The sequence below is a fragment of the Somniosus microcephalus genome, chromosome 11 (genome assembly GCF_052327205.1).
Source record: "Somniosus microcephalus isolate GS21.2 chromosome 11, FLI_Smic_1.0, whole genome shotgun sequence".
Taxonomy (NCBI): domain Eukaryota; kingdom Metazoa; phylum Chordata; class Chondrichthyes; order Squaliformes; family Somniosidae; genus Somniosus; species Somniosus microcephalus.
The window spans coordinates 126635144-126661297 of record NC_140997.1 but is presented as its reverse complement, the minus strand read 5'-3'; the positions used below and the strand labels follow the sequence as shown (position 1 = coordinate 126661297).

General features: G+C 46.4%; 2 protein-coding genes across 3 annotated transcripts in view; both read right to left on the bottom strand.

The window, feature by feature from the left end:
- The window catches only part of LOC147110875 (testis-expressed protein 264-like), a 1120589-nt gene that overhangs the window by 868467 nt on the left and 225968 nt on the right, over positions 1-26154 (bottom strand). The window lies entirely within an intron of this gene.
- LOC147110876 (E3 SUMO-protein ligase ZBED1) overlaps positions 21272-26154 on the bottom strand; it is a 110435-nt gene continuing 105552 nt past the window's right edge. For both annotated transcript variants that reach the window (XM_086001242.1, XM_086001243.1), the window contains one exon: positions 21272-24412. In XM_086001242.1, coding sequence (XP_085857368.1) covers positions 22290-24263 — 1974 coding nt within the window. In that variant the 5' untranslated portion in view covers positions 24264-24412 and the 3' untranslated portion in view covers positions 21272-22289. The remainder of the gene's footprint in view (positions 24413-26154) is intronic.

Below are 26154 nucleotides of genomic sequence, written 5' to 3'. Positions count from 1 at the left end.
TACAGGTTACATACACTACACCGATCTGATTGGATCTGCATCCAATCCATATGTATGGGGTTCTGTCTGGTTTCGTTTTCTCCGAAACTGTGTTCCAGAACTTACTGTGGGCTGAATCCACAAAAGCTGTCTGTGGATTGCAGGAACCATTTTAAAATGTCCCAAAAAGCTGGTCACGGGGTCTGGCGGCCATTTTGTGAGCCCCTTTTTCTGGGCTTCTTTTAAAACAGTCTTTTAAAATTAAGGCCTTTTCTGCCAATAGACCCTTATAGGACAATGTTCAATTTTGCGAATTCTACAGGAGTCACATGTAGGCCAGACCAGGTAAGGACAGCAGATTTCCTTCCCTAAAGACATTCGTGAACCAGATGGGTTTTATGACAATCCAATAGTTTCATGGTCACCATTACTGATACTAGCTTTTTATTCCAGATTTATTTAATTAAGTGAATTTAAATTGCTCAGCTACAGTTTGTCGACACTCATCTCCCACACAAGATGGGAGGACAACAGAAAAATGCTCAACAGCATGGGCATTACTGCCATTGATGTACAAGTGAGAGCCCTGAACCGGAACTGCTGCAAGAAGCTTATGGATAAGCCCCTGGCCGATAATGATCTCCAGTCATCAAAGTTGTAGAAATAGAACTTGGTGTGACTGTGTGTTGTGTATGAGTCTGTGTGTATTAGAAGCCTGCCTGGTGTAGTAGTGCAGATGGTTTCATCCTAAGCTGCTGCCACAGTTGGAGTTGCTTCATTTACACCTCTCCAATAACACAATTTACACCTCGCTTTGCTTTTTCTACACCTTCTTCTAGCAGCATCACCACCATGTGTCCTCTCTACCCCCGGAGGGCAGGCAAAGCTGGTCACTTGTATTGACGGAATGCGCAAGCATCAGACATTCTAAAGGCAAAATTTATCTACCACCTATGTATTAAAAAAAATCTGTTTTAATTCTCTTGTTGGCTGCTGTTAATAACAAAGAAAAATCAGCCTGAAAATTACTGCTGGTATTACCAGTCCCTCGGTTTGGAAATCCAGCATTCAATCATGAGCATGGCCCTGCATGGGAATCCAGTACTAAGAGTTATCCAGTTCTATGCCAAATACTGTAGCGAGTTGATGGAAGAACCGATCAGTACTGTCTTATGCTAGTTTCAGATATTACAGATTTGAATTTGGAATGCCCCAAATACAATGGAATATTCTAAACGCATACTCATTACATACAAATATACTCTGTTCAAAGTAGCTGACAATGTGGCTTGTGAGACCAACATGAATTGGTAGGATATGTGTTAACATTTGTGATTCCATTATCTTGGGCAAACTACGCAAAATGGCATGCAGTGAAGCTCTCCCTCCAAATACAATGTCGAGTATACTCTAGTTTGTTCTCTCACACTGTGACAACCCAGAAAGCAGATTGCCTGCCAGGTTTTTTTTTTAAGGGGGTGGTGGGGGGCGGTGGAATTGGGAAGAGAAAGGGCTAGGAGGACAACCACACGACCAAGACCCCCCTTGGTTCATGAGCTATTATTAGGGTATGTTGCTATACACTCTGCTGCCTGGCAGTCACGCTGACGTCACCCTAGAGTGACGGGGCGAAGCCGATTGGCTGTTTCACAAGCGTGTTGTGTGGGATCTCACCTCATTACTCACTTCTGATCAACAGCTGGCTTCCTGTTTGTCAAGTCTTATCGGGATGATTAAAAACTGGAGTTTTATTTTATGAGAGTGGGTAGATATTTTTAGCCCTGCTTTAATTTAACAAGTCACAGACTTTTATTATGGCGTTGGATTAGTAGCCCAGAGTCATGACTTCAAATCCCACCTGGAAAGTGAATGAATAAATCTGGTAATTCGTGGGCTGGCACCAGAAAATGATTAAGAAAGCTGCTGGGTTGTTAGTAAAAACCCAACTGGTTCATTAACGTCCTTCAGTGAAAGGAGCCCGTCATCCCTTGGCCTCCATGTGACTCTAGTCTCACACTACGTAATTAACTCTTAATGGCCTCTGAAAGCCTAGCAAGCCACTCAGTTGTACAATAAATCAGAACGATAGCAAAATACTGCAGATGTTGGAAATCCGAAATAACAACAGAAAATGCTGGAAAAACTCAGGTGGTCAGGCAACATCCGTGGAGAGAAATTTGAGTTGACGTTTCGGGTCGAACCCTTCTTCAAAACTGGAAAGAAAAGAAACTGGATCGAAGGCAGGGCTGCGATCGGACAAAAGAATAAAAGAAACAAAAGAAGTAAAAGATTAGAAGCTAGACGAGATGGTAATAGGCTGAGATTAGGTGTAAAGTGTGCTGGCAGGGCAAAAGATAGCTGCCAGGTGTGAGAGAGAAACAAAAGGAAAGGGGGGGGGAAAGGAGTGAAACAATAAATCAGGATGGGCAATAAACACAGCCTTGCCACTATCACCCACATCATGAGAATGAATTAAAAGCAAATTGCACAAGGCAGAGATTTCGTAAGTTCCTTCATTTAGAAAATGACACAGTGAGGAAATAAGCCTGGGGCAGTAAACCCACTATGGAAAATACAAAACAAGAACTGCTCCTAGCAGAGCGTAACTGCTTGTCCTTGGTGGCTCGGAGCACACTTCACAGATTTTTAACCTCACGACTATTGATTATCACCCATTGAAGTAATCAAAGTTCCTGGTACCTTTAATGAGGTAACTACATACTTAAGCACAGAACCAAGTCACAAGACAGCAAGTAAGCCAGTCAAAAAATCAGGCCACATCATCAAGTACTTCTCTTACTGAACAGTAATCACAATCTTTCAGGAGAAACGAGGCTCAAAGCGCAGAAGCTGTTGAACAATTACCCAGCCAAGTGCTGTGACTAATCTTGAAAGGGATTGACTTGTTTTGCACACTTTGTACAAAAATAATAAATTGCAGGACAACGGAGTATTACAGTTTAAACTCTTTTAATGAAGCATCAGGTCTGTGATCTGACTCACAGCAGCACAGCACCATGTGGACAAGATGGAGTCAGGACCCTGGGTCCTCCAAAACAATAGCAGTCCTTACAGATGCCTGCAGGCCAATGACAACTCAGCATGTGATCACATGTGAATATAATAGGTATTCCTTACAGGTGCCTGCAGGCCAATGACAATTCAACATGCAAATGTTACAGGATCGACGTTATAGAGGTGCCACAATGGCACCTTTCAAATAACAAGGAACATGGGCAGTAATCCGCACCTCAATCCATAAGAACATGTACCGCAAGTCAAACATTTAAGGGCAGAGATGAACAATAAGTCACTTATTAGAAAAGGATCCTCATTACATCTGCCAGCCAAACTGTTAAAACTTGTTTTTGAAGAGGGGGGGGGGGGGGGGGGGGAGGTGGGGGGAGGGTAAAGAGAGGGGTTAAAGACAGAAGAACCCCTCCAGGTTTAACTCAGTTACTGTTACACTTCAGGCTTTTCCTTACTAACTTACCCTTAAATAACTTGCTCTCCTGGCCGGCCGCCCACCTTGCACCCTCTGTAAACTTGAGCTCATCCAAAACTCGGCTGCCCCGTATCCTAACTCGCACCAAGTCCCGTTCACCCATCACGTCTGTGCTCGCTGACCTACATTGGCTCTCGGTCTAGCAACACGTTGATTTTAAAATTATCATTGTTTTCAAATCCCTCCATGGCCTCGCCCCTCCCTATCTCTGTAACCTCCTCCAGCCCCGCAACCCTCCGAGATCTCTGCACTCCTCCAATTCTGGCCTCTTGCGCATCCCAGATTTTTATTGCTGCACCATTGGTGGTTGTGCCTTCAGCTGCCCTAAGCTCTGGAATTCCCTCCCTATACCTCTCCGCCTTTCCCTCCTCCTTTAAGACGCTCCTTAAACCCTACCTCTTTGATCAAGCTTTTGGTCGCCTGTCCTATTATCTCCTTATATGACTCGGTGTCAAATTGTGTTTGCTAACGCTCCCATGCAGCATTTTGGGCCATTTTACTACATTAAATGCACTATATAAATGCAAGTTGTTGTTAAATAGCAGCCTCTCCAACTACAAGCCTCAAATCAGAAGTGTAATAGAAAATTTACCACTCGCCTGGATGGGTGCAACTGCTACCAACTCAAGAAGCTCGACACCATCATCCACTTGATCGGTGCCCCTGCCGCTGGACTTAATGTCCACCCCCTCCCCTCCATCATCAGCGCACCGTGGCTGCAGTATGTGCGATATACAGGATGCACTGCAACAATGCACCAAGCTCACTTCAACAGCACCTCCCTCCCCTGTCACCTCTACTAGTGAGAATATCATGGGAACGCTATCATCTCCAACTCGCGCATCACCATGACTTGGATATACACCGCCACTATTCCTTCATCGTTCTTAGATCAGTATCTTGGAATGCCCTACCTAACACCATTTTGGAAGCACCATCACTGCAAGGACTGCAGAGGTTCAAGGAGAAGGCCCACCATCACATTTTCAGGGCAACTAGAGATGGGCAATAAATGCGGCCTTTCCAGCATCACCCACATCCCAAGATTTTTTTTTAAATTAGATAAACTGACTGAAAGCTTGGTCAAACAGATAATTTTGAGAAGACTTTTATGAAGGCGAAAAGTGCAGCAGAGGAGTTTAGGGAGGGAACTCCAGAGTATAGGTCCAAGACAGTTGAAGGATCCACAACCAATGGCGGAACAGTGAGGCAGGATGCAAAGACGACCAAAGTAAGTGGGGTAACTACAAGGAAAATGCATGGAAGGCCAGAGTTGGAGAACCAAAGGTTCAGGAGGGAACATAGGGCTACAAGAGGTTGCAAAGATAGGGTGGGGTAAGGACATGAAGATAATTGAAGATGGGGGACAAGCAGTATAAATTCAATGTATTGGGGACAGGGAGCCAATGTAGATGAATAAGGATGAGGCTGATGGGTGAATGAGACTTAATGCAGACAAGATATGGGCAGCTGACTTTTGAATTAGTTGGGAGTATGAAGGGAAGTGGAAGGGAGGCAGGCAAGGAGGACATTGGAGAAATTACATCTAGAGGTGACAAAAGTGTGAATATGCAAAGTCTTGGCAATATTGTGGAGGTGCAAGCAGACGATTTTGATGACTAATAGAAAATGGGGTTTGAAATTGAACTCTGGGTTAAAAAAAATGCCAAAGTTTCAGATTTAAGCCAAACATTCTCATTGAATAAATTGACAGCATTTGATTGCATGCACCCTGCCGCTGGCCACCTACAGACTAACCTTGCCACAGAACAAAGGAAATTTCAACTGGACATCCCAGGGACACAGCCATCTAATGCCATTTTTAAATATGCAAACTCATGTAAAATAAGGTTGAGAATTCCTACTTCCATCATGGTTACAGAGAGTTGCAATCTGGTTTCTTGCAGGCTAGTATATACTACAGTAGGTAGTATATTTTAAATCCACTTTTCACAAAATCCATCTAAACTATTCTGACAACTCTTGCATCAGCTTAACGAACAGTTTGGTTCTCCAGAAATTCAGGCAGTGGTTACAATCACAATTATAGTGGGTGAATAATGCAACAATAATACATTTTATAATACACATTATACCCATCTCACAGACATCCCATCTCTGGAAACCCCATTTCTGGGTACGCTTCTTCCTTTGGTGCTAGCTGAAGTGTCAGCACAAGCACATATTAAGATATATATGTGGCCATCACAGAGCATTTTCCATTAAGTTACAGGGTAAAGGGGAAATCCAGTGTCAACATTCTCCACAAAGTAAATTGTTGTCGGCCATTCTAGCTTTTGTCAGCAGTGCTTATGCTGCACCAATAGTAACTGGGAAAACAACACAACAGATTTCAGACTATTATGATCCCAAGGAAAGGGCTACATCAGGGAATGCCTTCAATTTTTCCCAATCATTTCTGACATAAGCAAGATCTTAACCATGTAAAGATAGATACAGGAATTTAATGAGGCATTTCCAAATTATTAGGAGAAATCACAAAAAAAAATCAAATCAAATCATGACACCTAAATTACAGACATTGCAATTCTGATCCACAAAGTGCTGCCTGGAGAAAATTACTGTGGTGTGCAGGAGCAGGGATGGAAGATTGCCCTTGCTGAAACTGGCCTACAAGGAGGAATGGGACACGAGGTCATCTCAGGATGCCACCACATCTGGACCCCAATGACCCCCTGAATTAATGCCTGCCTTGGTGCCAGGAAAACAGCTGGGCCAGCAGAATCAGAGCTGCTGCAGTCTGCAGGCAGGCCCGAGCTCTTAGAGATCATCAACCAGAAGCAATTTATAAGCCCTTTACTGAACCACAGCAGCCTTCTACCTCCCATACTGCAGCTACTAGAGGAGCATCTTCTAGAAGCACTAGAGAAGGAACGAAGGAAAGAGAGCACTTAAAACAGGCACTAAGGGGCTCATACGAGGGTGATAATTAGTGTGCAGGCAACTAAAATGATAATATTTTATGATATCGTTGTGTGCAGAGACTATTCTTGTAGTAGCTGGAGAGTAAAATCGGGTGGGATGTAAAATTACTCAAACCCACCCCATTCTCCCTGGGTGGGTTAGGTTAAAAATCAGGGCTATTGTTTTATACTATACTAGCTTAAGTGCCCGGCAGTGCCGAGGGTCTTTTGAGGGCATGTTGTTGTTGGAAGAGAGAGAGCGAGCGACTGGGGGGGAAGAGAGCGAGCGACTGGGGGGGAAGAGAGCGAGCGACTGGGGGGGGGGGAAGAGAGAGAGCGACTGGGGGGGGGGGAAGAGAGAGAGCGACTGGGGGGGGGAAGAGAGAGAGCGACCGGGGGGAAGAGAGCGCGCGACCGGGGGGAAGAGAGAGAGCGACCGGGGGGAAGAGAGAGAGCGACCGGGGGGAAGAGAGAGAGCGACCGGGGGGAAGAGAGAGAGCGACCGGGGGGAAGAGAGAGAGCGACCGGGGGGAAGAGAGAGAGCGACCGGGGGGAAGAGAGAGAGCGACCGGGGGGAAGAGAGAGAGCGACCGGGGGGAAGAGAGAGAGCGACCGAGGGGAAGAGAGAGAGCGACCGGGGGGGAAGAGAGAGAGCGACCGGGGGGGAAGAGAGAGAGCGACCGGGGGGGAAGAGAGAGAGCGACCGGGGGGGAAGAGAGAGAGCGACCGGGGGGGAAAGAGAGAGAGCGACCGGGGGGGAAGAGAGAGCGCGACCGGGGGGGAAGAGAGAGAGCGACCGGGGGGGAAGAGAGAGAGCGACCGGGGGGGAAGAGAGAGAGCGACCGGGGGGGAAGAGAGAGAGCGAATGGGGGGAAGAGAGAGAGCGACTGGGGGGAAGAGAGAGAGCGACTGGGGGGGAAGAGAGAGAGCGAATGGGGGGGAAGAGAGAGAGCGACTGGGGGAAGAGAGAGAGCGACTGGGGCGGGAGGGGGGAGTGGAGGGGGGAGGGAGAGGGGGGTAGGGGAGGGGGGAGAGGGAGTGGGGGAAGGGGAAGAGGAGTGGGGGAAGGGGGAGGAGTGGGGGGGGGAGGGGAAGGGGAAGGGGGGAGGAGTGGGGGAGGACGGGGTGGGGGCGATGAGGGGGAGGGAGGAGGGTGAAGTGAGAGGCGGGGGGGAAGGGGGATGGAGGGGGAGGGGAAGGGGAGGGGGGAAGGGGAGGGAGAGGGTGGAAGGGGAAGGGAGGATGGGAAGGGGAGGGGGGGGAAGGGGAGGGAATGGGGTGAGGGGGGAAGGGGAGGGAATGGGGTGAGGGGGGAAGGGGGGGTGGGGAGGGGGGGGAAGGGGGGGTGGGGAGGGGAAGGGCGGGTGGGGGGGGGTGGGGAGGGGAAGGGCGGGTGGGGAGGGGGAGGGGAGGGGTGGGGCGGGGCGGAGGGGAAGGGGGGTGGGGAGGGGGGGGAAGGGAGGGGGGAGGTGGGGGGGGAAAGAGGGTGTGGGGGAGGGGGGGGGAAGTGGATGTGGGGGGGAAGGGGGTGTGGGGGGTGGAAATGGAGGGGGGAGATAAACTTAAAGTACAGGAAACTTTGTGCTATCCGGCACCCACGGGACCGAGCTGCTGCCTTGCCTCAAAACTGCCGTACTCTCCAGAGTTAATGTTGAGAGATACGGAGATTCTTATCTCCGTATTTGACAACAAACACTGTTGCTTAGCAACAGCTTCTAAACACTCAGGTGTGGCCTGCAAGCTCTGTAGCTAAAGCTGTTGCTATAGCTACAGACCTTGCACAGCTTGACTGTTCAAACAAAGCAAAAAAAACAAACAAAAAGAATAAAAAACGGCTGCTGATTTTTGCCGGTGGCTCAAGATTGCCGGATAGCTCACCTCCGGATAGCACAAAGTTTCCTGTACTTATAAAACATTTTTGGTAAATCTTTCTATAACATACACTTTACAACCTCACCAATCTTTTTATTAAAAAAGGGGTGCTCACCTCTCAGTGGGTTGTATCACAAACAATGGCCGCCGCTTGCTTTTCAGTTGGAAAGATTAGGCCCCGCCCACACAGTCGATTGTCTGTCTCGGTCACCAGGACCCGATTTGGAGCACAGAAGCCCCACCCACTCTATGTTCCTGTACTAAGATTGCCGCGCATGCACTCTGTTACACACTGAATCAAAATGGCGTCGCACTGAAACTTTTCACCCTCCTTGACAAAGATGGCTGCCGTTAACCTGGGGCTGTCAGCAGAAGAAATTTCCTCAGCTGCAAACACAGGATCTTCAGATTATTATTCGGGGCTTGCGACCTACCCCAGTTGCTTATGAAGCCTCCCCACCTACTGACCCCGGGAATGGAGCTGAGGCAGCACACCCTCTCCCCTCTGCCAGTGTTTGTCTCTGTCTAGGCCAGGAGCCTGGGTCTAGAGTTGCACTGCTGGCAGTTGGAGAAGCCTAGGCCCCGGGCCTGGAAAAACAGTGAAAGGTAGGAGAATTATAGAGGTTAGAGAAAAGATTTACAAATTAATTAACTTTTTTTAAAAACAATGTGTTTTAAAAGCAACTTTTTTTTTGCTGGAAATGTAGATTTGAAAAGAAACATGCAGAAAGCGGGAAAAAGAAAGGAAAAGTTTGGAATCAAGATGGCGGCGACTCACCTCGGTTCAGAATGATAAGGCCCGCCCACACACGCACCGATTGGTCACTGAACTTTAGGATTGGTCAATCATCACGTCACTCAACTGTAGGATGGCCCGCCCGCACACATAATGAACCCGCCCCCACTTGATGCAAATGAGCAGATAATGAGAGGAATTTTGAACTTTTTTTTGGATACCGTCGGCACAATTTTTGTCGGAGCAAAAAGTAAATACGCCTACAAGAGTCCCCTAATGATGAGCTTTCTTTTGATATAACATATGCGTAGGTACGCTCTATAACTTTTGATTGTATAGCCGGCCAGAGAGACAGAAAGAGAGACAGACAGAGAGACAGATAGACATATCCTTTTATATGTATAGATTCTGCTCATTTATCCAGTTTAAACAATGTCTGCTTAGAGATTGAGTCTCAGTCCGATAGAGTATATTCAATCCACTTTGTGACGAGAAGAGAATCACATGCAGCACTTGAAATATTCCAGTTGCTGGCGTTTTACAGGAAGAGACTCTGTTGTGATCCCTGGGTCTCACTATTGCTTATCTAGATACTGAACAGAAAACGGTACACTCTGCATTATAGGAGGTGCTTGCTTAAAGAAGGGGCCGAATCCAAAACATCCAGAATTAAAAATTCAAGAGTATGACAGACATAGAAACATAGAAGATAGGAGCAGGAGTAGGCCATTCGGCCCCTTGAGCCTGCTCCGCCATTCAATTAGATCATGGCTGATCATCCAAACTCAGTACCCTGTCCCTGCCTTCTCCCCATATCCCTTGATCCCTTTAGCCTTAAGAAATATATCCAACTCCTTCTTGAATATATTTACTGAATTGGCCTCCACTGCCTTCTGTGGTAGAGAATTCCACAGGTTCACCACTCTCTGGGTGAAGAAATTCCTCCTCATCTCTGTCCTAAATGGCTTATTCCTTATCCTTAGACTGTGACCCCTGGTTCTGGACTCCCCGGCCATCAGGAACATCCTTCCTGCGTCCAGTCTGTCCAGTCAGAATTTTATAAGGATCAATGAGATCCCCTCTCGTTCTTCTAAACTCCAGCAATTATAACCCCAATCGACCCAATCTCTCCTCAGAAGTCATTCCTGCCATCCCAGGTATCAGTCTGATGAATCTTCGCTGCACTCCCTCCGTGGCAAGAACATCCTTCCTCAGATAAGGCGACCAAAACAGCACACAATACTCAAGGTGTGGTCTCACCAAGGCCCTGTACAACTGCAGCAAGACATCCTTGTTCTTGTGCTCGAACCCTCTCGCTATGAAGGCCAACATGCCATTTGCCTTCTTAACCGCCTGCTGCACCTGCATGCTTACCTTCAGCAACTGGTACACAAGGACACTCAGGTCTCGTTGCACTTCCCCCTCTCCCAATCTCTTGCTGTTCAGATAATAATCTGCCTTCCTGTTTTTGCCACCAAAGTGGATAACCTCGCATTGATCCACATTATACTGCATCTGCTATGCTTCTGCCCAATCACCCAACCTGTTCAAATCATACTGGAGTTTCTCAGCATGCTCCTCACAGCACACATGCCCACCCAGCTTTGTGTCGTCTGCAAACTTTGAGATATTACATCTAGTTCCCTCGTCTAGATCATTTATATATATATATATTGTGAATAGCTGGGGTCCGAGGACCGATCCATGCGGTACCCCACTAGTCACTGCCTGCCACTCAGAAAATGCCGTTTATTCCAACTCTTTGCTTCCTGTCTGCCAACCATTTCTTTATCCAAGTCAGTACCTTGCCCCCCATCCCATGTGCTTTAACTTTACACGCTAATCTCTTATGCGGGACCTTATCGAAAGCCTTCTGAAAGTCCAAATACACCACATCCACTGGTATCCCAGGTATCTATTCTATCCAGTTACATCCTCAAAATATTCCAGTAGATTAGTCAAGCATGATTTACCTTTTGTAAATCCATGTTGACTTTGTCCGATCCTGTCACTGTTTTCCAAGTGCTCTGCTATTACATCTTTTATAATGGACTCTAGCATTTTCCCCACTACCGATGTCAGGCTTACGAGTCTATAATTCCCCGTATTCTCTCTACCACCTTTTTTGAATAGTGGGGTAACATTAGCTACCCTCCAATCCATGGGTACTGTGCCAGAGTCTACAGAATTTTGGAAGATGACCAGCAATGCATCTACTATTTCTAGGGCCACTTCCTTAAGTACCCTAGGATGTAGATTATCATACCCTGGGGATTTATCAGACTTCAATCCTGTCAATTTCCCCAACACCATTTCCCCACAAATACTGATTTCCTTCAGTTCCTCCCTCTCAGTAGACCCTATGTTCCCCGACATCTCTGGGAGGTTATTTGTGTCCTCCTTTGTGAAGACAGAACTAAAGTATGTATTTAATTGGTCTGCCATTTCTTTGTTCCCCATTATAAATTCCCCTGATTCTGACTGCAAGGGACCTACGCTTGACTTCAACAATCTTTTTCTCTTCACATACCTGTAAAAGCTTTTACAATCAGTTTTTATGTTCCCTGCAAGCTTACTCTCATACTCTATTTTCCCCCTCTTAATTAATCCCTTTGTCCTCCTTTGCTGAATCCTAAACTGCTCCCAGTCCTCAGGTTTACTGCTTTTTCTGGCCAATTTATATGTCTTCCCCTTGGATCTTATGCTATCCCTAATTTCCCTTGTTAGCCACGGTTGAGTCACCTTTTTTGTTTTTTTTTTATGCCAAACAGGGATGAACAAATTCTGTAGTTCATCCATGCGATCTTTGAATGTTTGCCATTGCCTATCCACCGTCAACTCTTTGTGTAACATTCCCCAATCAATCCTTCCCAACTTGCGCCTCATACCATCTAGTTTAGTTTACCTTTACTCAGTTGCTAGCACTCTCACCTCTGAGTCAGAAGTTCGTGGGTTCAAGCCCCATTCAAGACATCAGCACATACTGGAATTTTTTTGAGGATGTAACTGGTAGAATAGATAAGGGAGACCAGTGGATGTGGTGTATTTGGACTTTCAGACGGCTTTCGATACAGTCCCGCATCAGAGATTAGCATGCAAAGTTAAAGCACACGGGATTGGGGGTAAGATACTGTCTTGGACAAAGAACTGGTTGGCAGACAGGAAGCAAAGAATTGGAATAAACTGGTCTTTTTCCAAATGGCAGGCGGTGACTAGTGGGGTGCCGAGGCACTCGCCAAGGCAGAGAAGCACTACTGGCGTGAATTCATGAACTCATTTCTCTTATCTGGAAGGAGGAGAGCATGCCAGGGGATCTCAGAGATGCCGTAATTGTGACCATCTTCAAGAAAGGTGACAAGTCCGATTGCGGTAATTACAGAGGAGTTTCCCTGCTATCTGCCACAGGGAAAGTCATCGCAAGAATCCTCCTCAATCGCCTTCTCCCAGTGGCCGAAGAGCTCCTCCCAGAGTTGCAATGCAGATTCCGCCCACTAAGGGGCACAATGGACATGAACTTCACCGCACGTAAATTACAAGAGAAATGCAGGGAACAGCACCAACCACTGTACATGGCCTTCTTTGATCTCACAAAGGCCTTCGACACTGTCAACCGTGAGGGATTATGGGGTGTCCTCCTCAAATTCGGCTGCCCTCAAAAGTTCGTCACTATCCTCCGCCTGCTTCACGACGACACGCAAGCCGTGATCCTGACCAACGGTTCCACCACAGACCCAATTCACGTACGAACCAGGGTCAAGCAAGGCTGTGTCATCGCACCAACGCTCTTCTCAATCTTCCTTGCTGCAATGCTCCATCTCACCCTCAGTAAGCTCCCCACTGGAGTGGAGCTAACTTACAGAACAAACGGGAAACTGTTCAACCTCCGTCGCCTCCAGTCCAGATCCAAGGTCGTCCCATCCTCTGTCATCGAATTACAGTATGCAGGCGGTGCTTGCGTCTGCGCACACTCGGAGGTCGAACTCCAAACCATCGTAAACACCTTCACCGAAGCATACGAGAGCATGGGCCTTACACTAAACATCCGTAAGACAAAGGTCCTCTACCAACCTGCCCCTGCCACACAGTGCTGCCCCCCCGATTATCAAAATCCACGACAAGGCCTTGGACAACGTGGACCACTTTCCATACCTCGGGAGCCTACTGTCAACAAGGGCAGACGTCGATGACGAAATCCAACACCGCCTTCAGTGTGCCAGTGTAGCCTTCGGTCGCCTGAGGAAGAGAGTGTTTGAAGACCAGGACCTCAAACCCGGCACTAAGCTCATGGTCTACAGGGCAGCAGTGATACCTGCCCTGCTGTATGTCTCAGAGACATGGACCATGTACAGCAGGCACCTCAAAGCACTGGCGAGGTACCACCAACGCTGCCTCCGCAAGATCCTGCAAATCCATTGGCAGGATAGGCGCACCAACGTCAGTGTTCTTGCTCAGGCCAACATCCCCAGCATCGAAGCTCTGACCACGCTCAATCAGCTCCGATGGACGGGTCACATTGTCCGCATGCCTGATACGATACTCCCAAAACAAGCGCTCTACTCGGAGCTCTGGCACGGCAAGAGAGCCCCAGGTGGGCAGAGGAAACGCTTCAAGGACACCCTCAAAGCCCCCTTGAAAAAGTGTAACATCCCCACCGACACCTGGGAATCCCTGGCCCAAGACTGCACAAAGTGGAGGAGAAGCATCCGGGAAGGCGCCGAACACCTCGAGTCTCTTCGCCGGGAGCAAGCGGAAGCCAAGCACAGGCAGCACAAGGAGCGCACGTCAACCCAAGCACCCCACCCACTTGCCCCTTCAACCACCGTCTGCCCCACCTGTGACAGAGACTGTAGGTCTCGCATTGGACTCATCAGTCACCTGCGAACTCATTTTTAATGTGGAAGCAAGTCATCCTCAGTTCCGAGGGACTGCCTAAGAAGAAGAAGAACCGCAGGGATCGGTGCTAGGACCCCAGCTATTCACAATATGTATAAATGATCTAGACAAGGGAACTAGATGTAATATCTCCAAGTTTGCAGATGACACAAAGCTGGGTGGGCGTTTGTGCTGTGAGGAGGATGCAGAGAAACTCCAATATGATTTAGACAGGTTGGGTGATTATACTGCATTTGCCATGCATCTGCCCAATGTGGATAAATGCGAGGTTATCCACTTCGGTGGCAAAAACAGGAAGACAGATTATTATCTGAACGGCAATAGATTGGGAAAAGGGGAAGTGCAACGAGACCTGCGTGTCCTTGTGCACTAGTCGCTGAAGGTAAGCATGCAGGTGCAGCAGGTGGTTAAGAAGGCAAATGGTATGTTGGCCTTCATAGCGAGCGGATTCGAGTACAGGAGCAAGGATGTTTTGCTGCAGTTGTACAGGGTCTTGGTGAGACCACACCTTGAGTATTGTGTGCAGTTTTGGTTACCTTATCTGAGGAAGGATGTTCTTGCCATGGAGAGAGTGCAGCGAAGATTCACCAGATTGATACCTAGGATGGCAGGAATGACACATGAAGAGATATTGGGTCGATTAGGCTTATATTCGCTGGAGTTTAGAAGAATGAGAGGGGATCTCATTGAAACTTGTGAACCTGTGGAATTCTCTACCACAGAAGGCAGTTGAGGCCAATTCATTAAATATATTCAAGAAGGAGTTAGATATATTTCTTAAGGCTAAAGGGATCAAGGGATATGAGGAGAAAGCAGGGACAGGGTACTGAATTTGGATGATCAGCCATGGTCTCATTAAATGGCAGAACAGGCTCGAGGGGCCGAATGGCCTACTCCTGCTCCTATCTTCTATGTTTCTATGATCTCGGCTGACACTTCAGTGCAGTACTGAGCGAATGCCGTGTTTTGGATGAGACGCTGGCAGCAGTCTGATATTTCTTGTCTGCAGCCATTGACATGGTTAACCACTCCATCCTTCACCAACGCCACGCCACCATCGTCCAGCTGGGTGGGACTGCACTCGTCTGGTTCCATTCTTATCGATATAATCGTATCCAGAGGATCACCTGCTTCTCTTCCCGCCTCCACTTTGTTACGTCTGGGGCCCCCCCCCCCCCAAGGATCTATCCTTGGCCCCCCCTCCTATTTCTTATCTACATGCTGCCCCGTGGCGACATCATCTAAAAACAGTGTCAGTTTCCACATGTACGCTGACGATGCTCAGCTCACCTCACCACCACTTCTCTCGACCCCTCCACGGTCTCTAAACTGACATCCAGTTCTGGATGAGCAGAAAATTTCAACAATTAAATATTGGGAAGACCGAAGCCATTGTTTTCAGTCCCCACCACAAACTCCATTCTCTAGCCACTGACTCTATCCCTCTCCCTGACATCTGTCTGAGGCTGAATCACACTGTTCGCAACCTTGGTGTCATATTTGACCCTGAAATGAGGTTCCGACCACATATCTGCAGCATAACTAAGACCGCCTATTTCCGCCTCCGTAATATCGCCTGTCTCCGCCCTTGCATCAGCTCATCCGCTGCTGAAACCCTCATCCATGCTTTTGTTATCTCTAGACTTGACTATTCCAAAGCACTCCTGGCTGGCCTCCCACATTCTACCCTATGTAAACTTGAGGTCATCCAAAACTCAGCTGCCCGTGTCCTAACTCGCACCAAGTCCCGTTCACCCATCGCCCCTGAGCTCGCTGACCTACATTGGCTCCCAGTTAAGCAACGCCTCGATTTCAAAATTCTCATTGTTTTCAAATCCCTTCTTGAACCTTGCCTAAACCTCTCCACCTCGCTACCTCTCTTTCCTCCTTTAAGACGCTCCTTAAAACCTACCTTTTTGACCAAGCTTTTGGTCACCTGCCCTAATTTCTCCTTATGTGGCTTGGTGTCAAATGTTGTGTCTTTTAATACTCCTGTGAAGCACCTTGGTACATTTTACTGCATTAAATGCGCTATATAAATACAAGTTGTTGTCGTTGTTGTTTCTGGTGGATGTGAAAGATCCCATGGCACTATTCAAACAAATGCAGGGACTTCTCTCATTCATCTCACCAAAAACAGATCAACTGGATAAGGTTTGTGGGACCTTGTTTGCCTACTGCACATCATAGATACATAGAAGATAGGAGCAGGAGTAGGCCATTCGGCCCCTCGAGCCTGCTCCGCCATTCAATGAGATCATGGCTGATCATCCAAATTCAGTACCGTGTCCCTGCCTTCTCCCCATATCCCTTGATCCCTTTAGCCTTAAGAAATATATCCAACTCCTTCTTGAATATATTTAATGAATTGGCCTCCACTGCCTTCTGTGGTAGAGAATTCACCACTCTCTGGGTGAAGAAATTTCTCCTCATCTCTGTCCTAAATGGCTTACCCCTTATCCTTAGACTGTGACCCCTGGTTCTGGACTCCCCGGCCATCGGGAACATCCTTCCTGCATCCAGTCTGTCTAGTCCCGTTAGAATTTTATAAGTTTCAATGAGATCCCCTCTCATTCTTCTAAACTCCAGCGAGTATAAGCCCAATCGACCAAATCTCTCCTCATACGTAATTCCTGCCATCCCAGGTATCAGCCTGGTGAATCTTCGCTGCACTCCTTCCATGGCAAGAACATCCTTCCTCAGATAAGGCGACCAAAACAGCACACAATACTCAAGATGTAGTCTCACCAAGGCCCTGTACAACTGCAGCAAGACATCCTTGTTCCTGTAATCGAATCCTCTCGCTACAAAGGCCAACATACCATTTGCCTTCTTAACCGCCTGCTGCACCTGCATGCTTACCTTCAGCAACTGGTGCACAAGGACACCCAAGTCTCGTTACACTTCCCCTTCTCCCAATCTATTGCCATTCAAATAATAATCTGCCTTCCTGTTTTTGCCACCGAAGTGGATAACCTCGCATTTATCCACATTATATTGCATCTGCCATGCTTCTGCCCAATCACCCAACCTGTCCAAATCATACTGGAGTTTCTCAGCATCCTTCTCACAGCACACATGCCCACCCAGCTTTGTGTTGTCTGCAAACTTGGAGATATTGTATCTAGTTCCCTCGTCTAGATCATGCAAGGACCGACCCCACTAGTCACTGACTGCCACTCGGAAAAAGAGCTGTTTATTCCAACTCTTCGCTTCCTGTCTGCCAACCAGTTCTTTATCCAAGTTAGTACCTTGCCCCCAATCCCATGTGCTTTAACTTTACACGCTAATCTCTTATGCGAGACCTTATCGAAAGCCTTCTGAAAGTCCAAATACACCACATCCACTGGTTCTCCCTTATCTATTCTACCAGTTACATCCTCAAAAAATTCCAGTAGATTAGTCAAGCACGATTTACCTTTTGTGAATCCATGTTGACTTTGTCCGATCCTGTCACTGTTTTCCAAGTGCTCTGCTATTACATCTTTTATAATGGACTCTAGCATTTTCCCCACTACCGATGTCAGGCTTACGAGTCTATAATTCCCCGTTTTCTCTCTACAACCTTTTTTGAATAGTGGGGTAACATTAGCTACCCTCCAATCCATGGGAACTGTTCCAGAGTCTATCGAATTTTGGAAGATAACCAGCAATGCATCTACAGTACTATTTCTAGGGCCACTTCCTTAAGTACCCTAGGATGTAGATTATCAGGCCCTGGGGATTTATCGGCCTTCAATCCCGTCAATTTCCCTAAAACCATTTCCCCACAAATACTGATTTCCTTCAGTTCCTCCCTCTCATTAGACCCTATGTTCCCCGACATCTCTGGGAGGTTATTTGTGTCCTCCTTTGTGAAGACAGAACCAAAGTATGTATTTAATTGGTCTGCCATTTCTTTGTTCCCCATTATAAATTCCCCTGATTGACTGCAAGGGACCTACGCTTGACTTCACCAATCTTTTTCTCTTCACATATCTGTAAAAGCTTTTACAGTCAGTTTTTATGTTCCCTGCAAGCTTACTCTCATACTCTATTTTCCCCCTCTTAATTAATCCCTTTGTCCTCCTTTGCTGAATCCTAAACTGCTCCCAGTCCTCAGGTTTACTGCTTTTTCTGGCCAATTTATATGTCTTCTCCTTGGATCTTATGCTATCCCTAATTTCCCTTGTTAGCCACGGTTGAGTCACCTTTTTTGTTTTATTTTTATGCCAAACAGGGATGAACAAATTCTGTAGTTCATCCATGTGATCTTTGAATGTTTGCCATTGCCTATCCACCATCAACCCTTTGAGTAACATTCCCCAATCAATCCTACGCAACTCACGCCTCATACCATCGTAGTTTCCTTTATTTAAATTCAGGACCCTAGACTCTGAGTCAACTACTTCACTCTCCATCTTAATGAAGAATTCTATCATATTATGATCGCTCCGACCCAAAGGGCCTTGCACAAGATTGCTAATTAATCCTTTCTCATTACATAATACCCAGTCTAAGATGGCCTGATCTCCACTTGGTTCCTTGACATATTGGTCCAGGAAACCATCCCGTATACACTCCAGGAATTCCTCCTCCACAGTATTGTTACTAATTTGGTTAGCCCAATCTATATGTAGATTAAAGACATCCATAACTGCTGTGCCCTTATTGCACGCGTCTCTAATTTCCCGTTTGATGCCATCCCCAACCTTCACATTACTGTTTGAAGGTCTGTATACTCCCACTAATGTTTTCTGCTCCTTGGTATTTCTCAGTTCTACCCATACAGATTCCACATCATCAGAGCATATATCCTTCCTTTCAATCAAAAGCAGTTCATTAGTTGTGAGGCACTTTGGGGCATCCAGAGGACAAGATGCAAGTTCGTTCTTTCCTGAAAAAAGGTCGACAATCTTGCCAATCATGGGACTGAGGAGGAGCAGTTAAAAGAAAAAGGGGGGAAAATTCGGTATCGCCCATTTTGGGGCGCTAATATCAGCCGGGTGCAAAGTTTAGCGCCTGGCGCTAATTATCGCCTCCGACTGCAAAATTCGTCTCTATCGCCCCTGGAGGTGATTTGAGCGCTAAATCAGGTCGCTTGTCATTTTAATTCACCGCTCCATTCCCACTCGGAACTCACCGTCCTTGGCCTCTTGCATTGTTCCACGGAAGCTCAACGTAAACTCGAGGAACAGCTCCTCATCTTCCGATTAGGCACTCTGCAGCCTTCCGGACTCAATATCGAGTTCAACAATTTCAGATCATACCCTCGGCCCCTATTACATTTTTACTTATATAATTTTTTTCCCCACCCCTTTGTTTTGGGTTTTCCCTCCACCCCCCTTTTCCTTTTACATGGCAGCTATCTCTCATTCTGCCAGTACATTTCACACCTAATCTGAGCCGTCTTTTGTCTCTTTACTAGTCCTATCACCATCTTGTCTCGTTTTGAATACCTCTTAATGTCTATTCACTTCTTTTGTTCCCTTCCCAGCCCCCCTTTCGATCTATTTCATTTCCTTTCCAGTTTTGAAGAAGGGTTTCGACCTGAAACGTCGACTCTAATTTCACTCCACGGATGTTGCCTGGCCTGCTGAGTTTTTCCAGCATTTTCTGTTGTTATTTCGGATTTCCAGCATCTGCAGTATTTTGCTATCGCTACACATTTCTCTTAAGGTGCAAACGTCAGGGAGCGAGGTGCTACCTCAGGCGCTACCGAAGCTCAGGTGATGCCAATTACCATGGAAGCCAGACAGACTGGTGCCATCCAGTTCTTAAAGGGGAGGGACCAGCTTGTTGGCCAGCCACACCCTGCTCATTGCAGCCTTGAATCTCGGCCTGGAGAGACCTCAAAAGCAATTGTGTGGAAGCACTAATGGATAGGCCCAGGGAAAGAGCTCGGCACTTAGAACCTCAAAAGTGGTGCTGAGGGCCAAAACTCCTTAGGACAGCGTTAAAACCAAAAGTTTTGCCAAAAAGAAAAGGCAGGAAGCGCCCGCCTTTAAATAGCGCTCACCCAGCCCCTTCCCAACTTGAAACCGTTCCCCTCTACCTGTCGTTCCTAGCGGCAGGCGCTAAGGCAGGGGGCGCGACTCAATATCCGGTCCAGGGCGCTACACGCTTGACTGACGTCACGATCTGCGGGCGCAGGAGATCGTGGCAGTAGTGTTTAGCGCCGCCGCAAAACGACTCGTCAATTTCACGAGCAGTGCTAAAATTGCCGCGCTCGGGCGCGAAGTTCCTAGCACCCCGTTAGCGCCCTCCAAAGGCACCAACCAACCAAATTTTTCCCCCAAAGTCTTGTTTTTAATATAGCATCTTTAATAACCTCAAGACGTCCCAAAGGGTTTTACAGCCAATTAAGTACTTTTGAAGTGTAGTCACTGTTAGAATGTAGGAAACGCAGCAGCCAATGTGTGCACAGCAAGCTCCCACAAGGAGCAATGTGATAATGACCAGATAATGTTTTTTCTGATGTTTGAGGGATAAATATTGGCCAGGACACTGGGGAGAGTTCCCCTGCTCTTCTTGGAAATAGTGTCTTAGAAAAGGGTTGGGGTGTATGGATATGGTAGCTAGGTTGGAAGGTTTTGGAGCAGTCGGGGTACCCTACACATTCATGAACTTATCACAGCTAGAAGCAGAAGTGGGTGTGGGAATGGGAGGTTTATGAAGGTGGTTAGTAGTGGCAAAGAGAAGCTTGGGGTTGTTCTTTCCCTCAGTGATGACTCAGGAATAATAGGAAGGCTTTGCTGCAGAGAGGCAATACTGCTTGAAGCAGTCTGGCTATGGTTTGTCAGACTGGTTAAAGGCCACACGTGCTGCAAACTCCAGCGTAGATTCAAGGCCATGGAGCTATGGTAGTAAGAACATAAGAAATAGGAGCAGGAGTTGGCCATTCGAGCCTGCTCCGCCATTCAATAAGATCATGGCTAATCTTCTATCTCATCTCCGCTTTCCTGCACTATCCCCATATCCCTTGATTCTTTTAATATTCAAAAAGGGCAGAGTTGGGCATATATTATCTGGGATATGGTGGGAACAAGGACAACGAGACATAAACAAAGCAGTTGCTGACCATATATTTCATTTGGCTAGCTTAAATGCTACCCATGCATCCTGAGAAACGGTGCACACTGCCCGTGCTCTATTTGCAGGATCTGTCTTCAGCTAACACAATCACTGCTTTGGGTAAAACTACCAAGTCCAAGCCTTGGCATTTAGGAGGGGGATCAGGCTTTCAAGTAAAAGTTTTAATACATTAAAAGACACAAGAAACAATTCAATTGATTAAATTAAAGTGTTATGAAAAAAATGTAAACATTTAAAATTTTGTTTTAAAAGAGTTTGGACATTAGAAATGTCAATTACTGATAAAAATTGCAGGCGATTTTTTTTAATTTTAGTAATTCATCAACAAACCATGATGCTGAAATGTTTACATACTTTTTTCCCCATTATAACATGTTTACATAAAGAATCCCATTATAAATTTTTACATTTGATATAAATATTGACATAAATGTTACTGCCCATAATACTTTTTATGGACAAGAAATGTGTGTTATACAGAAGATTTTTAATAATATATAAATGACCTGCATAAAATATTGTGGGACAGCTGAGTAAATTTAAAAGCTCCAGTACCCATCTTCCATCTACAGTAGGAGTCCTATTCATATAGCTCAGAAAGAGCCTCTAATGGCAGGAACACAGTACTGCATTACATTATCAAACAGATGCTTTTAAAATATTCAAAGGACTTAACTACGTGAATAGTAGGAATACTGAATCAGTACCCACTCCCCCGTATAACACATTCTCCACTCTTGGTATATTAGCACTGGTGGACTATCAGTGTACACTGCCCCGTAAGCTGAATCAATTAACTGGAAGTGCTTCACAGGTTCATTACTGCAAATACAGATGGAATTTCCACTTAGGCATGCTTCAGATATGCAAGCATGCAAGACACTGGTAGAAAGATATACATAGGAGATTGTAAAAAAGCCAACTTTAAAAAAAAATCAAAACTGTGCGAATTATGTATTAGTTGGCCAACTGAATAAAAATGTAGATGCCAAGGCATGGAGCCAGCCTAATGGCTCAAGCTGGTCAGTGTGCAAGTCCAAACCGGAAGGCTGAGTCTACATCTCAGAGGTGCTTGTCACTCACACCCGACTGCCTCAGCTGGGCGAGTTTTGTCAGTTCTTAGCCAGTATTCTGGATGAAGCATAATGCAGAAGCACAAGACATTGAACCTGGGGTGGAGGGAGGGGTGGGAAGACAAGAGGGGCAAACAACTTCTGCTTGCTAAGAGCATTTGATTACCAAAATCAGTTGGCACAATCCTCCTGCTTTGTATTTTTAAAAACAGATCTTCTCAAGAGCCTCATCCTCATGGAAGATTTTCAGCTAAGAACACCAGCTGGTCCATATGTTTTGGCTTCACGCTGCTTCGATACTCAGTAAGTGCGTAACTACTATTGTTGAATGCTCTTTCTGATGCCACATTTGTTGCAGAAATGCAAAGATATTTTTTGGCTAGCTTTGCCAACAAAGGCAGGCAATTCTGGGTGGCTTTCCACCACTGAAGTGGGCAGCTCTCCAGGGAGAGTTTAGGTTCCTTGAAATAAAAATCCAGTTCTCGGTCAAGCTGTTCTTGTAGTGAAACTGAAGTAGTCACCATTTTGTCTGCACCGCCATCTCCACTCTGCTTCCCAAAGACCTTTGCAAGTCCTCCTCCATATTTGGCTTTCTTTGGCTGACTTGGCCCTGGGCTATCTCGATCATACCAGCTGCAAGAACTCGATGGAGAAACAGTTGAACCATCAAAGCCAATTTGAAACAATGAGGATTCTTCGGCTACTTTTCCAGCAAGTACCTCCCCTTTAATTTGCTGCAGAACATTTTCTAGATTGTCTACGCAAGTGGGACCAAACCGGGGGTCAATGAATGTAACTTTTTCCAGAAAATGAACCAATTCTGGGTCTCCATATCGCATTTCAAGGTCTCGCTTGATTCTCATTCTCATTAGAAAACCAAGAGTTAACTCCTCTTGTTCCTCTCTCACAAGATCATTGCATATATGTTTTATAAGAGGATTTATCGCTGAAATGGAAATGAATTTCTCAGAAGACAGGGCTTCTGTCATTTCACGGAATGGGCGTAAAACACTTATAATGGACTCAAGAACATCAATGTCCTGCCATGTTGGAATAAGACGACATATCTTACGGTCATGAGCTAATACAGCTCTGACAGCATCCTGCTGCTCAAGAAACCTTTCGAGCATGTCCAAAGTGGTCCCCCAGTGGTTGTTAACATCTGCTTTCAGTGAATTCCTTGGAAGGCCTTTCTGGCCCTGAGCTACAGAAAAGTCCCGTTTCCTTCTCCAACTGCGTGAAAATTGAGAAAATATTTGACGGGACAGCTGAATAATCCGTTCAATGCGAGAGTCCTCAAGACCCTTTTGGAGAGAACATTGTAAATTCTGGCTGAAGCAGCTAATTCTTTTCCAGCCCAACAACTCACAGGCAAGTTTAACGGCAGATCCATTGTCAGTAGTGATGGCTACAAGGTTGGTAGGGTCTAGCCCCCACTCCTCTAGCACATCTTCAAGGGCGCACTTTAGACTCTGACTGGTGTGTTCATCTGGTAGGTACTGGGTCTGCAGACAGTGGTTTTTGAGGATCCAGTCACTGTCCACATACTGAACCCCGCATGTCAGGAACATTTCATTGCTCCTGCATGTCCATGTTTCGACAGTTGCAGCAAAGCAATCCCCACTCTTTAATTCTTTCTCAACAACTTTGCGAACATCTGCATAAAGCGATGGAATAGCTACTCTGGAAAAGTAGTTCTTGCTTGGCAGCTCATACCTCGGGTTGAACTTGCTCAAAAGGTGCTGAAAGCCAGGCTTGGAAATGGTATTCAGAGGCACTCTATCCTTGGTGATGTAGTACGTCACTGCCTTGGTCAGCTCCCTGTGCTCCCTGGGTTTTGGATCAAATTTATCTTTTCGCTGAAAGATCTCCCGCATAATGGTTGTCTGCTCCTTGCTTGGCTCCCCAGATGAAGCTGTGGTGGTTGGTGCCTGGTTGGGTTTGCCTTTGACCTCTATGTAAATATGAGGGTGCTGCGATTTCAGATGTGCATAAAGGTTACTTGTGTTCGAGGCCTTTGCTGGAATGACACGGAAACAGATTTTGCAGACTGGGGTTTCAATGTTTTCTGGTCTACCATCACTACCAGGTTGGAAGCCAAAGTATCTCCACACTTCTGATGTGGTATTGCTCTTCTCCACGAGTTGAGGCCTTTCAATTTTCACGAACGCAGATCCACAATGTACAATGTCACCGTCACCTTCCATTACTCTTAATGTGCTGCAAAACGGGACAACTAAAGCAGCACAATGTCTCCTTTCTAGGCTGCTTCACGTGGAAAGAAGGATCAAAAGGGCACCATCACACAGGTAGGGATTCCTGTTCCTGCCATGACTGGGCGAGGCAGCCCCATTGCCTAGAAAGGAAATTTAAGTTGACAAATTATCAATTAAAAAAAAGTTGCAAATTAGGGCGATTCTCTGAACAACAATGTATTACAGTATCATACAATGGTCCCACTATAAAATCTTTCTTACCCAAAATTTGCTATTTTATGGTAGCAGTACAGATTAGTGGCAAGGTAAATAAAAAGATAATTTCCACAAGCGTTAGTCAAAATCTCCCATAAATGCACAATGGAAGAATGCCTTCTATTTCTGCTCCCAAAGGTCATTTCCATTTGTTTTCATTAATTGATAGAGAAGGCAGGGGACAAGTAGGAAAGGGAAGTGGCCTAATGAGGAAAGAAAGCAGCAGGGACCAATACATAGACCAAGAGGGAAATGGAGACAGAGGCATGCTCAAGAGATGTGGGAAGGCAGATCATGGAGCCACAACAGCAGCAGGGGGGTGGGGGGGAGAGAACAATGAAAGCATCTTTAGTGGAGAAAAGCCATTGATAAAGAACTCTGCCCTCGTCAGATGCCACATGTACATACACAGGACCAAAGCATGGGACAGGCCAACAAAGCCGACTCTTTTATCAGGGTTTACCATTTAAGCACTGAAATCCTCTTCCGATTATAGTAAAATATTTTGTTGGAACCCGGGCTAAAGATTGTTCTAATGGGAGATTAATACATTTAATGGGAACGATAGCATGGTGGTTATGTTACTGGGCCAGTAATCCAGAGGCCTGGACTAATGATCCAGAGACACGAGTTCAAATCCCACCACGGCAGCTGGGGAATTTAAATTCAGTGAAATAAATAAATCTGGAATAAAAAGCTAGCATCAGTAATGGTGACCAGGAAACTATTGGATTGTCGTAAAAATCCATCTGGTTCACTAATGTCGTTTAGGGAAGGAAATCTGCTGTCCTTACCTGGTCTGGCCCATATGACTCCAGACCCACAGCAATATGGTGACTCTTAACTGCCCACTCAGTTGTAACAAACAGCAACAAAAAACAATAAGAATAAAACTGGATGGGCCACCTGGCATCAACCTCAGCACTGGCTACAGACATGACAACGGCACACCCAGCCCAGTCGACCCTGCAAAGTCCTCCTCACCAACATCTGGGGACTTGTGCCAAAATTGGGGGAGCTGTCCCACAGACTAGTCAACCAACAGCCTGACATCGTCATACTCACAGAATCATACCTTTCAGTCAATGTTCTAAACTCCTCCATCACCACCAGGGGTGGTGGCACAGTGATATAAAGTCGGGAAGGAATGGCACTGGGAGTCCTCAACATTGACTCTGGACCCCATGAAGCCTAATGGCTTCAGGTCAAGCATGAGCAAGGAAACCTCCTGCTGATTACCACCTACTGCCCTCCCTCAGCTGATGAATCAGTACTCCTCCATGCTGAACACCACTTGGAAGAAGCACTGAGAGTAGCAAGGGCACAGAACGTACTCTGAGTGGGGGACTTCAATCCAAGAGTGGCTTGGTAGCACCACTACTGACTGAGCTGGCCGAGTCCTGAAGGACATAGCTGCCAGTCTGGGCCTGCAACAGGTGGTAAGAGAACCAACACGAGGGAAAACCTACTTGACCTCGTCCTCACCAATCTACCTGTCACAGATGCATCTGTCCATGACAGCATTGGAAGTAGTGACCACCACACAGTCATTGTGGAGGCGAACTCCCATCTTCACACTGAGGGCACCCTCCATTGTGTTGTGTGGCACTACCACCGTGCTAAATAG